General features: G+C 35.1%; 1 protein-coding gene across 4 annotated transcripts in view; it reads right to left on the bottom strand.

Moving 5' to 3' along the window:
• Nucleotides 1-595: 595 nt before the first annotated feature.
• LOC125038788 (poly(ADP-ribose) glycohydrolase-like) overlaps nucleotides 596-17,960 on the bottom strand; it is a 17,517-nt gene continuing 152 nt past the window's right edge. Inside the window, exons 1-17 of one of the 4 annotated variants that reach the window (XM_047632401.1) lie at nucleotides 17,775-17,892; nucleotides 15,965-16,004; nucleotides 15,546-15,634; nucleotides 14,090-14,616; nucleotides 13,096-13,284; nucleotides 12,474-12,695; nucleotides 11,877-12,032; nucleotides 11,206-11,355; nucleotides 10,449-10,552; nucleotides 8,979-9,058; nucleotides 7,696-7,852; nucleotides 7,382-7,512; nucleotides 6,646-6,836; nucleotides 5,930-6,034; nucleotides 5,664-5,793; nucleotides 5,388-5,519; nucleotides 596-2,522 (exon numbers count right to left, since the gene is read on the bottom strand). In XM_047632401.1, coding sequence (XP_047488357.1) covers nucleotides 2,011-2,522; nucleotides 5,388-5,519; nucleotides 5,664-5,793; nucleotides 5,930-6,034; nucleotides 6,646-6,836; nucleotides 7,382-7,512; nucleotides 7,696-7,852; nucleotides 8,979-9,058; nucleotides 10,449-10,552; nucleotides 11,206-11,355; nucleotides 11,877-12,032; nucleotides 12,474-12,695; nucleotides 13,096-13,284; nucleotides 14,090-14,616; nucleotides 15,546-15,621 — 2,862 coding nt within the window. In that variant the 5' untranslated portion in view covers nucleotides 15,622-15,634; nucleotides 15,965-16,004; nucleotides 17,775-17,892 and the 3' untranslated portion in view covers nucleotides 596-2,010. Of the gene's footprint in view, nucleotides 2,523-5,387; nucleotides 5,520-5,663; nucleotides 5,794-5,929; nucleotides 6,035-6,645; nucleotides 6,837-7,381; nucleotides 7,513-7,695; nucleotides 7,853-8,978; nucleotides 9,059-10,448; nucleotides 10,553-11,205; nucleotides 11,356-11,876; nucleotides 12,033-12,473; nucleotides 12,696-13,095; nucleotides 13,285-14,089; nucleotides 14,617-15,545; nucleotides 15,635-15,960; nucleotides 16,005-17,774; nucleotides 17,893-17,960 lie in introns of those variants that run through there. The other 3 variants (XM_047632403.1, XM_047632400.1, XM_047632404.1) reach the window with 3 other exon arrangements.

Below are 17,960 nucleotides of genomic sequence, written 5' to 3'. Positions count from 1 at the left end.
GAATAATAAATACTTTCACTAATTACATGTGAAAGGTATGTCAGTTCCATACTCGTCGGATGTAATTATTATGAAGCACTGAATTCTAGATCATATCTATTATGCAGACTGCCGTCCATTATCTTTCTTAAACAAAAAGTACATATCTAACCGTACTTCAAAATGATAACTAACTGATAAGAACTAGAAATTTGACTTGGCTGTGACTCAAGTGCATAGGCTTCATTCAGCATGAATTTCTATCAAGCAGAACAAAATAATTTGGAAAGTATTGTTAAAATTTATGCAAATGCCTTCCTGACATTTACATATCAACTTTGTACTATTAACATTAACTCTTAACAATTCTCTAATTCTCTATTAGCTAACTCTTATCCCTCTGTGGCATCTAGGAGGACTGTCATCTTTACCAAGTATGCTTTAATAGAAAAATGCAGTGTCCATAAAACACACATGCTAATATTACCTGCATAATATCCCATTTCAAAATGTATTTAGCATGGACTACTCACAGTGAGAAAAAGGACAAAACCTACAATACTACAAGAAGAAATCTATAAACAGGACTTCCAATTGGGGAGATAAAAAAAAAAACTGATCACAAATCATATTATTATTGGCCATTGCAGACATATCTTAGGATGTAAGACAAGTTTCTCTAATTGTAAGATTAAGTAGCAGAAGCATAAGTAGAAAGAAGAAAAAAAAAAAAATACTTATGTCTCTTTTCCAATTTTGGTAATAAAAAAAAAATATCACAAGATGTCTAAGTTCACATCCTACTTCTTCAATTCAATAGCTCAAGAAATCTGCAAAAAAAATCAAATGAGACTGTATCTACCTACACTTACAGGCACTATACAAATAATACTGTCTGGCAATGTTTCATCAATATCACTCCCTTGCTAGGTACTTATTCTATTCACAAACTATCATCAATAACTTAATGCTTATTCACAAAATGTAGAGCTATAGTACTTTTACACTAATACATTGTGCAGATAATATTCAAAAGAAAGAAAAAAAAATGACTGGTTTTACCTCTTTGGTTATTGTACTTTTATGTTTTCAAAAATCGTATATCCTACATAGTTCTTACAAATAATAGCTGATAATTATTGGAGTAAATTATCATATCAAATAGTTTAAGTGTATCATAATAACTGATGTAGAAGAAGGTATATAACACAGTAATTACAAGAAATGTAATTACTGTGTTATGATCAATTCTGATCAAAATTCAAAATAAAAGTTTGGATGAAAATTTAATTAAAATGTGTCACTTCCATCTACTGCACTGAGAGGTCATTCATTATTTCATTATATACACCTTTTTTGTACAGAAGTATTATGATACCACTGATTAAAATCTATAACTATCTGAGTGGTACTTTTGCCATTTTGTTTCACAAAATGACCAATGTATCTTAGAAAACTATGAATATAAATTTGTGTTGAGTAAATTTCTTAGTATATCATCACCAAGTATGCTACACCAACAGAGCAAGGTCAGTATTCAAACAGACACATTTAACTAGACATTGTTTATTGAATCTGGAAGATATCTAGTAAAAAAATTACTCAAATCTCCTTTAAAATAATATAAAAATAAAAGTCCAAATAAATAAGTACCTATACTTATCACTGAAAAAGAACATCTAGTGTCCTTTAAAATGTCAAAACAAAAATAAAGCATAACATCCCAAAATAGAAATAACAGAATAAAATACATAATCTGACCCTAAGAATGATATACAAAGATATGAAACTCCAGCTTTAATGCAGTGCTACTCAACTTTCTCCTTTGTACTGGAATCCACAACTATCCTTATTCATTCATTTATTAATTCATTCTATTGACTATATACAATAAACACTCTTGTACAGCAAACTTATTTTTCTAGTCTTCACAGGGTTCAACTTTATCTATGAAAAAAAGAAAAAAAAGAAAGAAACGGAAAGAAAGAAAATGGTAATGAGTAGCAAGCATAACATAGGAAAGCATGGAGCCTATGACGCTAGGCATTTATCTATGTCATCTAAATAGGAAAGGAGCTTACTCGACTCGCAAGCTTCCGACGAAATGCTATTCCCCTCAGCGTCCTTTATCTTCCTCAATTCACCCTTCACATTTTCTATTAAACTGCTCGAACTGTGACCTCCTTTTCTATTGTCTAGATTTGTGGTGCTTGGACTACTCTGCTTGCCCTTGGACCTCTGGCCCTCGACCAGCCGATCGCACTCGTTTAGCACCTGCAGGATCTTCTCTTCAGTGAGGGATGACGAACCACTTGGAACCTTGTTGAGGAGCGCTACTGCTGCTGCTGCTGATGATGATGATGACTGGTGCTTGGCATTCGGCGGGTGATTTTGATTCGTAACTGACGAAGAGGGCTTGCCAAAATAGTCAGTGATGCTCCTGGCAGTTTTGCGTGGAGTGCAGTAAGTGGAGGAGGAGGAGGTGGTGGTGTAGGAGCTTCCGTGGCTTATTAAATTCTTATTGTTGGGTTCTTTACTTGGTCCTGAAAACACAGCAAACTCAAACATTTCAACAGTGGTCAAGTGTAATGGTCGACAGTGAATAGGCAACACTCCCTTGAACTTTTTTTTTCTCTTAAAGGCTCCAGACAGAGAACAATGCCAATCAGTTATAACTAATATTGATAACAGGAATAACACTATTCAGTATAGAAAAAAAAGATAATGATAATATCAATAATACAATAATACCAACAATAATAATGATGACTGATGATGATGATGAATGATGATGATGATGATACATGCTCTGTCCAGGGAATTTTGATTTTAGTTGATTTTTGGTGTTCACACATAGTTACTTACTAGTCCTGCCTTTCTCTATTGTTTTATTTTTCCTTGATTTTGGGGGAAACTCTGCTTTTCTAGCTATTAGTATTCTAATAACTATAATAATCATAATGCCAATAATAATAATAATGGTATCTACATATATAGCAAAAAAATCCCAAAAATTCAAGGAACAGGGAAATCAGATGAAGTCACAAATGCCTACTAACCAACTCCATGGTGACTTAGCACTTGAGGAGGCATCTATGTGCAAACACAATTCACAAAACCAAACCACAGTGGACAGGGCATGTACCCAGGGGCAACTGGTTTATGACAAAAATAACACATCAAATATTAAGCCAGATCAATACACCTCCCTGATCTAAGTATTGACAAAAGAGGAATGTTGAATGCATTTAACAAAAAAAAAAGAAGAAAGGAAATATAAACAATATTTTTTTTTTTACTCATTGTGAGTCTGATTGTCATATATCTGGCTATACAATAATTTCCTAATGACTTATGTAAGTGTTACCATATCATAGGATTCTGACACTGCAAAATTCCAAAGTGCTTGATTCTTCATAAAGCATTATGGAACCAAGGACAAATTTTGGAATATGACCATGAGATCAAATCTTGCTAATGAAACCACAAAAAAACTTAATGTATAAAGCTAATATATAACACAGATATACCACAGATTCAATTTCATGATCAACAGAATACATCTGAGATCTGACACAACAAAATTTAACAAACAAATAAAAAAAATATATAATCTCGCACGTGATAATAACAACAAAAAATCTTTTAATTACCATTATGAATTCATAATGAAATTATTTTTCTACTACCTTGCTGACTTATACAAGTAACATTCTACAGCATGCATGAATAAATCCTTTAGCTGTACATCAATATGCATTTTCTACAAGTTCATTACTAACATCATCCATTTCTTTCACAAAGTTAAGATTGTTGGACTAGCCTTGGACTGATAACAGGGTAGGGTATATGTGAACTACGGAAATAAAATTATACTGAAGAACCCAAGATCTACTGCCTTTGCATCATGACCAAAGAAATAATATGGTGTTGGTTAAAAGAAAGAAAGAGGGGAAAAAAAGGGTTGCTGCGATACTGGGCTTTACGGAAATCTACTGTGCTGTTTGAAAAGCTGATCTATTGGCTTCGGTGTCTATGCTAACAGACATTTTCTTACATCTATGTAATCTTCTTTGGTTAACAGTATTTAAAAAATCAGGCACTATTTTTTCACTTCATATCTAATCACAGTAATCAAATATATTTTGTACATTATCAAATAGTTTTTGAAATTCAACTATGAAAGTTGGGCTCTCTAACAGAAAATGATCTTTAGAAATATATTCTTTGCATACACTATTGTCAGAAATTGACAGCATTTTCCCATTAACATTTACAGTGAATAAAAGAAATATCAATGTAATATTCTTTCCACTCTGTAGAATATGCTTCCACAAAAACCTGTATACAATTTTATAATGACTGAACCTATTGATACTATCAATACTTGCAAGATTTAAGAAAGTTCAGCATACTGGGAACTCTACTATTTGTATCATGAACCTCCACTTCACAGCTGCAGCCTTACAATGTCACACTTAGGTTTTGTCTACTCTGGTGATGCAAAGTTTCATATCAACTTGTGCTTTATATTTCATGTACACTGTTGACGATATATGATTCGTTAAATAATCTTTTCATAACTCAATGGTGACATGTTTTCACATCATTTCCAATAATCACTGATAACAGGTGACACCTCACTGTGTCTTTTTATGTCCCAATTGTCTGGGTGAGGTATTGTGTCCTCTCCTACAAGCCAGATAATTACCCATGCATGGAGTGGGCGTACTACTGTACACCTGTCCATGCCTGACTTCAAATAGTATATATGGATTTGATAAATGTTTATAGCCTGAAAACTTATGTGACATGTAAAGCTTAAAGCAACTACATCATCATCAACTTCCTGGCAGTACTATCTTATAAAGTGGCCTTCATTTCTACAATAAATACTTGCTTGTGCTGTCTCTACCTAGTGCAAAGTTATTGAAAAACTTAGAATGGAAAATCCCACCTCCTTAATGCTCTACTCGTGCCTGCCCTCGCTAAGTGCCTGATCACCAAGGAAAGGCCTCCCTTGACCACACTATGTAGGCAAGCAGCAGTCTGCATGGGTGACCAAGACTGACCCAGCACCACACAAAAAACATTAGTGTCCTGATAGAATGCATTATCCTGCCTACTGCCCTTAATCAGATGCATCTCCACAATATTCCAGCCTTTCTTTACACTACAGGGCCAGCTACAATCAAAACTATGTTTGCATGAAAGCAGAAACAGAAAAAAGTAGAAGCCTACCTAGGCCTACTGCAAAAATCCAATAAGTGTTTGTTCAAAAATTTGCTGTCACATTTGATAAGGAATGTAGGTAGACTGCTGGCAGAAAATTAATGATATGAACATTTCCATTGCAAATGTAAAATTCTACTGTCAAAATTTATTCTTCTCATAAAATCATAACTTACCCTTTGATTCCTCAGTATCATTATCAGTTTCTGAATCATAAGCACCTAGGTTATGGTAGATATAATGAGACAGGTCAGAACCATCGACCCAATCTCTTAAACCGTGATGATTTAACACCTGCACTAATTCACCTGGAAGAAGAAAATTCATGATAAAGTTAGTAAATTCTACCACTTTTTAATCTTTTAACAAAATCTCTTTTACAGTGTATGAATAATATCTCCCTATTTTTTTTTAAAATCCTTTACACCTTTATAGAAAGCAAATAGTCTTACCAACTGTGACATTATTCTCTGTAAGGAAGATGTGCATTGTGGATAGGTCGTTCCTCAGTTTCTGATCCCCGAATGTAAAATAGGCAACATCTCTGCCAATGTAGCCACACACAGCCAGCTGAATAAGTGACTGAAAATGAAAAAGCCAAACGTAAATAATCCGGTTCACAACTGGTGTCCATATCTGTGTAAAATGAGAGGTATAAACAATTTAAAACTAGGCTAATTCATCAAATATCAAAAGAACTGTCCAGGAAAATAATTACCTTCAACCTTGAGTCGCCTTTAAAAGCACCACAACCCCAGTTCCCTGTTGCAACTGCTACGGGAGTGCCTGAACTTCCCTCCATCACCTGGAATCCTGCATAGGCCTGAGAGGGAGAAATCATAAAAGGGTTTGTAAACATACAGTATGCAGTAAAATAACAACACATGAAGCAAATTCTTTGTCTTGCTTACACCACCTATGTAGAGGCAAGAAGAGTTACACAAAAACAAGCAGATGAAATATTCATCTTCCTAAATGATGCAAAAAATCTTAATGGAAATGCAGGCAAGCACAAGTACTGAATTAAAGATGTTGAATACAGAGGTAAAAAATCACAACAATAATGATGATAACAATAACAACAATAAAAAGAACAACAACAATAATAACAACAATAATAATAATAATAATAATAATAATAATAATAATAACAAGAATAATAACAAGAATAAGAATAAGCAAATTAATAATAATAATAAGCAAATTAATAATAATATTAATAATAATGATAATAATAATAATGATTATTATAATAATAATAACAATAATAATAATAACCATAATCATAATAACAATAATATTACCAATAATACTAATCCTAATAATAAAAATAATAATCATAATAACAATAATAATACCAATACTACTACTACTACTACTACTACTACTACTACTACTACTATATAAATAAAGAGGGAAAAAGTTTTGCATTACCTTATTCAATTCCCTTAGGATGAAGTTTGGCCTGTACTGAATTTTGGGCTGCTTTGTGAAATGAAGGGCATCGATGGCTGTGACCTGACACATTCTGCGGCCCCAAGGATCCCGTGGCGTCGTGTCCTTGTGCGATCCTGCCCAGCGGAAGTTAGAGGCATATCCAACACCTTTGTTGAACTGCTCCACACCTAATTAAAAACAATTCAGATAATACTTCATTATTCTACGAACTATATATAAAAACCAAGAAAAGAAAATACTTAATGTATATAAAAATGATAAAAACTGTTTTAGAATCTCTGAACCCCATCGCCCCATATGGCAAGAATACATGTATTCTTGCCCACTGTAATACAAGTTTATTTATTGTTTATTTACTTTTGGTAAGGGTCTTTTGCATTATTTCATTGTCTCATATGTTACCAAAATTTTAATAACAATTTAATAATCATAACATCAATAACAATAATATCAATATCAATAGTATTAAAAAGAAAAACACATTTTCCCACCAATTCAAAGAATGGGGAAATCAGGATTGGTAACTAGGATCTACTGATAGACTCCTTGGTGGCTGAGCACATGTGGAGCCATCTGTATGTAACAAAAGTCACAAAAAAATACAGGGGGCAGGACATAAAGCTGTGGCAATTAGGTTAATCACAAATTAAAAACCTGATTATTCGTATCACAACACAATGAACAGGTTTGAAATTAAGGAAAGAAACCTTACCTATTACAATGAGGGCCTCCGTTTTGTCCAGAACTTGTGTAAAGAGTCTTGAAACGATCAGTTCCGGCGATAACACGAAGCGTATTTCTTCCTGGACGCAACCCAAGCCAAGGACGCCACCACCAACATACCTTGGAAAATGAAGAAGGGGTGAGAAGGAGAAAAGGAAAAAAAAAAAAAAAGGGGAAAAAAAGAAAAAAAAAAAGTAAGAATAACAGTTAGCAAACATATAAACAAATAAGAAAACAAACAAACACTGTAACAAAAGTCGATCACCATCTGCTAAACAAGGCCAACACAATCCCAAAACTTACTTGTTTGCAAAATCAACCTGAAGAAGTCCCATTTGATCTTCTATCAGTCCTTTGGTGTCTACATGGAGCTTTGGCAGTGGCTTGGAACAGGCCTCCCAGGAGGGCATATTATGGGGGTTAATATACTGCCTGGTGAACGTCACTGTACCAGCTGGTTCTGAAAAGCGATGGGACACATCTGCAATAATTGACTTACTACACACTATAATGACCCCTGAATTTTTTCACAGGTAAATGGGAACAGGGGTGAGAGAGGTGGTTAAAAGGAGGCAGAGAGGGAGAGACTGGGAGAGGGGTTAAGGGGGGGAGGGAGAGAAAGAGAGAGAGAGAGAGAGAGGAGGGAGAGAAGGAGGCAGAGAGGGAGAGAGTGGAGAGGGAGAGAGAGGGGAGGGAGAGAGAGAGAGGGGCAGGAGAGAGAGAGAGAGAGAGAGAGAGAGAGAGAGAGAGAGAGAGAGAGAGAGAGAGAGAGAGAGAGAGAGAGAGAGAGAGAGAGAGAGAGAAAGAGCGAGAGAGAGAGAGAGAGAGAGAGAGAGAGAGAGAGAGAGAGAGAGAGAGAGAGAGAGAGAGAGAGAGAGAGAGAGAGAGAGAGAGAGAGAGAGAGAGAGAGAGAGAGAGAGGAGAGAGAGAGAGGGAGAGAGAGAGGGAGAGAGAGAGGGAGAGAGAGAGGGAGAGAGAGAGGGAGAGAGAGAGGGAGAGAGAGAGGGAGAGAGAGAGGGAGAGAGAGAGGGAGGGAGAGAGGGAGGGAGAGAGGGAGGGAGAGAGGGAGAGAGAGAGGGAGAGAGAGAGGGAGAGAGAGAGGGAGAGAGAGAGGGAGAGAGAGAGGAGAGAGAGAGAGGAGAGAGAGAGGAGAGAGAGAGAGAGAGAGGAGAGAGAGGAGAGAGAGAGAGAAAAAAAAAGAGAGAGAGAGAGAGAGAGAGAGAGAGAGAGAGAGAGAGAGAGAGAGAGAGAGAGAGAGAGAGAGATAAATCAGATATGACAGATCTTTTTAGAGCTGCTTCAATAGGGAATGAATTTTAATAGCACCTACATATGTGTCTGATAGGAACAGAAAATAGGCAATCCAAAGAGGTATACAAAAATATATAGAAAAGGCATGAATGAGAACAAATAATTTCACAAAGCAAGAGCAGAATAACTGACATATTTCTATGCTATATCTGTCTTGTACGAATCACACTTACATTACAAAGTTGGTTCATTCTCATTCACATATATTTTCTACATTTGTCATATTTGTCTCCTTTCATTCCTCAGGCTTACAACAATAGCAATTTTACACTAACCTTTACTAGTGACTCTTCTAAAATAATTTATCAAGCATTTTATTTTCTCCATCGATCTCTTCTCTCGGGGATAAAACAATCTGGAATTGTTAAATGTCTTACAGTACTTCAAACTTTTTTTCTTCTTCACTTACCAAACCTTAAATACCCTATACATTTTATTTGAAAAAATAGAACTTTGAAACAAAAATTGATAGCCTAGTTATCTATAGAAAAATAAATAAATAAACAAATCAAAATCTTTACATTATTTACCACACACCAATCAAAAGGATAACAAGAACTGGAATCAAGAAATTTTGTTACAAACTGAAAATAAAAAGCTAAATCATAGATAAGTAATGGCCACTTGTATGCTGCATTTTGTCACCAAGCCAATCATGACAACTATTTCATCCAAATCAATAAGTCCTGAAAATTCACCCACCGTGATGTCTATTGTTAGATGGCATTGTATAAATGTGATCTTTCCGAATTAAAGTGCTCTTTGGCAATCAATCTTAACTAAGGAACAGGTCCTAAACTCTACCTTGCCAAAAAATACATTGCAAATATTTGTTGCCCTTTGTCAGAATGCACACCATGGAAGCTACACAAGCCATCAGTGGATGTATTATATATGATATCCAAGAGCTTTTTTATCTCCAATATGCAATGAAGTATCCTAGAATTCAACGATTTACTGATTACACAAACCATCTGTTTTAACCCAATGCCGCCGGGGAAAATTAATAAAAAATGGGGAAAATACTGAGCTCATTTTTTATATCTTTTTGAAATGTCAAGTACTCACATTGGGCATAGCACGTACGTACACGTCATGCCCGTCGGCAATGGATTAAAAGACTGGTGGAAACTATAGTTATATCACCAAATATATGTTGGTGCTCTGATCTCACTATAATTTTTGATTCCAGGAAATGTATTTTTTTCTCAACATCTTTATCTAATAAATAAATATTACTTATAATTTCCAAAAATTAGCATACATACAATAGAAAAAGAGAGGAAGAATTTAACCAATCACTGACTAATGGTCATAATATACATTTGCCCAAAATTGCAACTTTTACAATAATCCAGTTCATCATGTATTCTATTTTTCTCCATTTTTCCTCATCTTCCAAAATAAGGAAATGCAAGAAGTAATTGGTGAAGCAGTAATATGTAAATCAACTACAAAAAGTCCAACATGCTTTTGACAAGGAACCGAACAGGAATTTTAGGATGAGTGCAACACGAAAGAGAAAGATACGTTACCTTGCTACAAAGGACATAAACTCATCTATGCAAAAATTATTTACATTTCATACTACAAAACCCTTCTAAACCTCCTAAAACGTAACATTTGCAAAATAAAGTTACACATATTCCATTCATGCATGAAATATCCAAATTATAAAGAAAGTGATATTACCACAGTTTAAACAAAGAAGAGGAGCTAACTGATTTTCCAAACTCTAAGTATACCTGTTGAAATTTATGTCTGGATAGGAGGCATATTCTGTCTCACTTCCTTTGGCATTTCTTCGTGGGAATGTACAGAAGAAAGCATTGGCAAGGAGTGAAGCAATCTGAAAATTAATATTGGCTCATATATATATCTAATATCAAGTACAATACTAACAGTGAAAATATACAATACAAAACCCTAACAGAAAACTGTGTAAAATCATGTACTCTTGCTCAATGTATCAATATCTAGTTACCCTTTAATCCTCTATCTGTATAACACAAATAAGAATTCATAAATAATAAACTATTTAACAACAAAGAAATTATTTGGTGCACGAATACACACACACACACACACACACACACACACACACACACACACACACACACACACACACACACACACACACACACACACACACACACACACACACACACACACACACACACACACATATATATATATATGAATATGTATGCATATGCATGTATATGTAAGTTATAAATGTTAATGTAAATTTATGTACCTTTATATATACTCATCTATATGGATGTATATATTGTGTATGTATATGTATATGTGTATGTATATGTGTATGTATATGTGTATGTATATGTATATGTGTATGTATATGTATATGTGTATGTATATGTATATGTGTATGTATATGTAGGTATGTGTATGTGTATATGTATATCTAAATAGGTATAAGCACAGGCATACGTATATCATCACCAAAAATATGTAATGTACCAAATCACAATTCCATACCTGTAACTGGGACAGAGTGATGCTGTGTGTTGTTTGGCTGGTGAGGAGGGGTGGGGGTTGGGTGACAATTTTGGGCAAGTTGAGAGCTAGCCGGACCATTGCAGGTAAAGTGTTTTGGAAAAAGAATTCCTGTTCTTCCTCTTCAAATTCCTGGTGAGGGATTAAGACAGTTTATTGCATTATAATCAAATTTTAAACAAGCGAAGGAAAAAATTACTGCTGTTTAAATCTAATTTCCTACATATACACTTAGCTGGTTTAAAATGCACCATCTATCTGTACCAGCTATCTCTAAATGCTGAATGATAAATATGATGAGGATTTTTGATACTCTCAGGTAATGTATATATAACAGATTAAATAAAGAATTGAAATTTATAAACATGCTTGCAATCAGGTGTTCTAATTTCTAGATTAAAATATGGCTTCAGAAGTCACAACTGTTAAACATGACAACTGCAGGATACATATTAATAAGATAGAATATCTTCATATTTTCACAATGCAAGTAATTCACTGCAACTGATATGTGCCAGTGTTACATTTTATACCTTTATTTGATGAAAATGGAAAACTGTCAAACACCAATTACATTTCGTGAATAGTGAAAATTTTCATTCTCATTCATCTGTCTGCTACAAACACCAACAACTCTTGTCTACTTCACCTACCTCTTCCAACAGCATCTGAAGACCTCTGAACTTCCATCTGGCTGCGTATCTGCTGTTGTACTCCAGAATGGCTCGCTGTAGGTCTTCGACACTTTCCATTTTTCTTGAGAGAGCCTTGCAAATAATTGACCATCGAGGAACAACTGTTTCACTTCCCTTTTGCCAGAAAAAAAAAATGAAAAGCATATGCTTAGTGAACTGTGTTTAAAGTCAGAACTGACCAATAACAATCAATATATTTGTAAGTGTATAAATTGAGGATGGATGATTTAGGTTAAATTAGTCATTTGCACAAATGAATGAATACTTCAACATTTCTTTCCATATTTAGATGTGATAAGTAAAATTTCAGTAAAACTAGAAAATATCAAACTCCAAAGCAATGTTCCAGAATTGATCATATGTATTCATCAAATTTTTGTATTCAAATGAGCAGAAATATATGTGCAAACTGGTCATTAATCCATTCTCCTGCTTTATATTTATAAGCTATAACTTATGAAAAACTCCTTTCTGCTAGACAAAAACCCTACACACTATTAAAACTAATATCTACAATGCACCATTTTCATATTGAGAAACATGACTTATAGTTACCTTGCCTAAAGGATATAAACTCTTTGGGGAACATGGCATTCTGACATGATACTGATCCCAGATATCTGAGTATGTAGGAGGCTGAGGAGCTGGACACACATCTGGAGTCACTGGCAGCTGTACTAAGACGGTGTGATTTGGTGCGACATATACAGGGGGAATGTTGAGGTTGGTGGTATTTATGAAAGGCAAACTTGATACTGGAGTGCCTCTCCATGTTACCTGTTGGGATTAAGAACAGTTTATTCAACAATACAATAATTTAATACTATTCTCCATTTCTATAACATAATCAACTTTTCTGAATTTCTAGATCAAAATAAAATCTTTACTTTTTCTTGCTATTCCCAATCAAAATTAATTTCCTGATCATTCTCCAACAGCAAAATAAATTCTGTCATTAACAATCAAAATAATGAGTCAAGTAGGAGTTACATGTGAGGTGTTTGTGCATGTGCTTGTAAGTGTGCATGTTGTATGCATGTGTGAAAGAGAGAGCAAGAGAAAGAGAGTGGGGAGTGCAGGAAGAAAGGAAAGAAGGAAAGACATAATGGAATGAGATAGGAAGGGAAAGACGTATACACAGACTGAAAAGGTGGACCAAAACAATACACCAACGCACCCCACTCTCCTCCGCCTGCTGCAGTTCATCCTCAAACTCATCATCGAACATGTCGGGAGAGCAGGCAAAGTCCGCTTCATTTGGCTCCGGGGAAGGATTGCTCTTGCTGCTCATTCTGCGTTCTGCTGCCTCTGCTAAGATCCTGCGGCGTTCCATTGCATCTCCACTTGATTTACGATGTTCTCGGTCCTGGTGGCAGAGATGGGAGGTAAAAAGGAGGAAGATATGATGCACTCCCGAGTATAAATATCATAGACTATTAATCCTATCAAGGGACATCTTTTGATCATTCAAAAAGATCAATCTAAAGCTGCCCATTGTTATACTAAATGGTCTGTGATCTTTAGGCTTATGTTCTATGAATTATAAATAGCAAAAGAGTAAAATTTATCAAACTGCAACAACAGGTAAAGGAGAACTGATGATAAGGATGAAGATGAAGATGATAATGGTAGTGATGACAACAATAATGATGACAGCGATGATAATGAAGCCAGAGGAGGAAGAGGAGGAGGAGGAGGAGGAGGAAAAGAAAAAGATAAAAACAAACCAAAGAAGTAAAAGCATATGCAGATGAAAAACATAAAGAACAGAAGAAGAGAGAGAGAGAGAGAGAGAGAGAGAGAGAGAGAGAGAGAGAGAGAGAGAGAGAGAGAGAGAGAGAGAGAGAGAGAGAGAGAGAGAGAGAGAGAGAGAGAGAGAGAGAGAGAGAGAGAGAGAGAGAGAGAGAAAACATGCGTGAATAAGCGATAAATAAAAAAGGAAAGGATCTAAAAGAAAAAAGATGACTAAATAAATAAAAAAATAAACAATAACAATAAAAAAATAACAAAAATAAAAAAATAAACTGAGAGGAGTACTGCACCTTAAAATAAAAAGTAAGAAAGAAAGAAAGAAAGATAGAAAGAAAAATCAGTGGTGCAACATAAATAATAACACAGGGAAAACAAACACTACAAGAAAGAGCAAGTGCCTTGTGAGCTGATTACAGTACCTTGACTGGAGATTTCCCCGGCGTCTTCTTTGGCGTGTGTTTCTTGAGGCCCTTCTTTGGCGTTGAACCCTTCGCACTACCCTTTCCTCTCGGACTTGCACCTTGCGCACGCCTCTCCTCGCCTCCCACAGCTAGAGTGTCAGAGTCATCGTTGTTCTGATTCTCACCGGAGTACCTCTTTTTCTTCTTAGAGGAACCCTCTGCAAGCCCCGACACTCCTGGGTGATTGTGGTAGTCGGAGGATCTTTGTCCTGACTTTTTCTCTACAGTCGCCCCCTCCTTCTCCTCCTCCTCTCGTATTTTCTCGCTCCCTCTCGCTGTCGTGTCTCTGGTTCCTTTGTCGTCTTCTTCCGAATCCTCAATGTTGGTGTCGGTGTCCATCATCTCAACGTTCTCTTCCATACTATTCTGGGATGAGACGGAGCCCAGTTTCATGAGCTCAATGCTAGACTCTATATTTTGGGATTCAGGCTCAGACTCTGCGGTGTTTGGGGGTGTGGGTGGGTTGTCCATCTTGTCTTTTGTCTCTGTTGTGTGAAAGGAAGGAAACCTTTGAATTTGTAAAGGATACTGATTTACAAGAAGAACAGTGGAATATATCTGAATATATGAATAGAAATAATTAACATATGTCAGGCATTACATTTGTATTAACATATGTAAGGCAAATACATTACATATGTATGCTTATAATTTTAAAAATTCCAAATACTATTAAACCCAAATTAATAAAATGTTTTGATTCTATTAACATGGTAAAAATGAAAAGACTTCATATCTATGCCTCTTTTTTACCTCTGTTTACTCATATATTTTTCTCTTTACTTTTTAGTTGATATAAAGCTCTCAAGTTTTACTTTTCTAGAATACATGAATAACTAATTTGAACACAGGAGGTTTCCTTATTTTGCTGGATATCTTAAAGTAAAAAGAGAGATATTCCATGCCAATATACATTTAAATTTCAAAATTAGCTTCAAAATAAATTAGACTAAATATAATAAAAAATACTTGAGTTACATGAATTTTGAAATGTATTTCATCTAGACCAAGTTCAAAATGCATACATGTATTCCTAGTTTACAAAAAGTAATGTGTCTGTATCTTACAGGTTTAAGTAAGAACAATATAATCATACCTCTCCCTAAGGGAAGAATAGAATGATGATGATGATGATGATGATGATGATGATGATGATGATGATGATGATGATGATGATGATGATGATGATGATGATGATGATGATGATGATGATGATGATGATAATAATTATAATAATAAAAAAGAACATGAACAAGAAGAAAAAGAAGAAAAAGAAGAAAAAGAGGAAAAAGAAAAGAAGAAGAGGAAGAAGAAGAAGAAAAGAAGAAAAAGAAAAAGAGGAAAAAGACAAAGAAAAAGAAGAAGAAGAAGAAAAAAAAAAAAAAAAAAAAAAATTGCCCAAACTGATTATTACTTTTACTTGTTGATGGTGAGAACATGTCCATTAACGTTGACTGCCGCAACTTCTTCTTTGGTGGGCACTCACACATCACTCAGGTGTATCTGAAGATTTAAGGATCTATTAAAACACTTCACAAAATCTATTTTTGTTCTAGATTATTCAATTAGCCTACAGGACAGTCTGCATGCTTAAATTTGCCAGAAGCACATTCTAAATATATATCTCTGTGCCAAAGCCAAATTACATTATACAGAATCTGTTTATTTCTCGATATGGAAAAGCTACAGTGGGTTAGTTAAGCTACACTATTATAAAAAATAAATTCTTTTTCCCTCTTAAAAAAGAAAGAGAGAAAGAGTTATAAAAAAAAAAAAAATTAGTATGCTACATGGGGGTTAGTCTATCCTGTAAACTCTTTAAGATATACCTACAAATTACGGGTTGAGGGCAAGTAGTAGCAGCGATATCTATCTGAAAAAAGTAAATACACATAAAAATGAAATAACAACTTCGGATGTTAATAGGATTTTTTTTTCTCAAGAGTAAATTTTCCCAAAACTTTCTTTTCTTACAACAGTGGCATAGACTTTATTAGCTTTTTTTCATGACTTATGTTGTTTACATTCCACAGTAAACAATACCTAAAAATCACACGTCTGAGGTAGACTATATGATGCAAGTTTTATGTAGCTTTGAGCATGTAGGTGGCTGGCTTTGCAAATTTCTGGGTTTGCATCCAGTCACTCCTTTCATTCAACTCAGCTATGAGTGAATACTGGTAGGCTAACATTAGCATACTCGGGTCAAAGCTAGGTTGGACAGGAACTGGCAACCCTACTTCAATATTCCATGGCTTTAATCTAAAAGCTGTAGGGTAGGAGTTTCCAACCATGAGTATATGTATTCTACAGAGTAACTTTGCACTTCATAAAAGATACACCTGAGTTTGAAATATCAACCATAGTGTCCACAGTGTGGTGTGTAAACCATGAATAATGCAGAACAAGTAATACAGAACATCTGTAAAATAAATCTGTTGATAGGGAGAGCAGCAAAGAGGCAAAATCCCCTACTTTTGCCATGTTACAAAGTTACATGTATGAAACAATCTAACAATGTTATCATTGGTATCAAATCCTTAAACTTTCTCCTAATACAAATTTCATGATACAAAGACTGATAATAAAAAACAAAAACAATGGAAGCCCTGCCAACCAACCTTGCAATTGTCATTTCCTGTTCAGATTATTCACAGTGTAATATGAATGAATTTGTTTGTTTTCAACCACAAATGATAGGTTCAAATAATAAGCAAAGGTATTGGCAAATGTTTACAAAGTGACCACACCCCACTGACTGTTTTTAGCTTCGCACTGCCATTCAATCTTGCAACTTTCCTTCTTTCTACTGTCAACATTGTAACACTGGAATCTCTTGTTATTTTCCATCAGAAATTATTTATATGAAAGTACTGGTAATGTTAACAAAATGACCACACCCCTCTGAGTTAAAGTCCCTATTACTCACCGTATGAATCAAAAACCTTCCTAATCTAAGGGCTTAGCCCCCAGACTCCATCTGATTGCCATATTGTCCTATCAGGGGCTCTGCCCCTGTACCCCTACTGATTGCTGTGGACTTACTCTCTGTACAGCATTTGTAGCGACTTGTTTTCTTAAATCCTATGCAGATTATTATTTCATGAATCAGTAAGTATATCTTACTCTTGGTCATTCACTTCATTACAGACAAATTTTACCTTAGTACTATATGGTTTTGGGAAACTGAAACTAAATCCTGACCCCTACTTGATCACTGTGGATTTTCTGACATTATTCTCAATATGCGTAGATTATTTCATGCATCAGTGAGAGTAGTTTTTCCCTCTGTTACTGAATGTTATTAGAATTTTCCTATCTTAGTGCAGTCACTATGTAATGTATACCACTACTTGTGTTCCACAACTTTCTTACCATGAACTTGGGAATGAACGGTCATAAGTAAATGCTGTCGTTAATTCTGTTGTTTAGTCTATTACAAGCTAAGTTTACCTTGTACAGAACTGGAGAACTGATGCCCAGTACCTTCAATTGGCCTACATACACATCCTTCAAACAATAAATACATCTACTTACATTATACATACACTCTCTAATTACCCCTATACATACACATCCATCATAAATAAATACAAATACATACATAAATACATATACATAGATCTACACACTCTTGACATACCCCCGTGAACTCCACACATCGGGAACCACTCTACGCTACAGACCCAAGGATGTACAATACGTTTGTGTCACTCCATCAACACCGAAACAAGACCGAGCTTGATTTTCCTCTTCTGAGTCAACCCCCAACTACGTGAATTTCAAGGGAAATAATAAAACCCTCTTTTAAATATCACATTTAGCTTTA

Source organism: Penaeus chinensis, chromosome 25 (assembly GCF_019202785.1).
Source record: "Penaeus chinensis breed Huanghai No. 1 chromosome 25, ASM1920278v2, whole genome shotgun sequence".
NCBI lineage: Eukaryota > Metazoa > Arthropoda > Malacostraca > Decapoda > Penaeidae > Penaeus > Penaeus chinensis.
The sequence above is the reverse complement of the archived record's forward strand: the minus strand, read 5'-3'. Positions and strand labels throughout refer to the sequence as shown.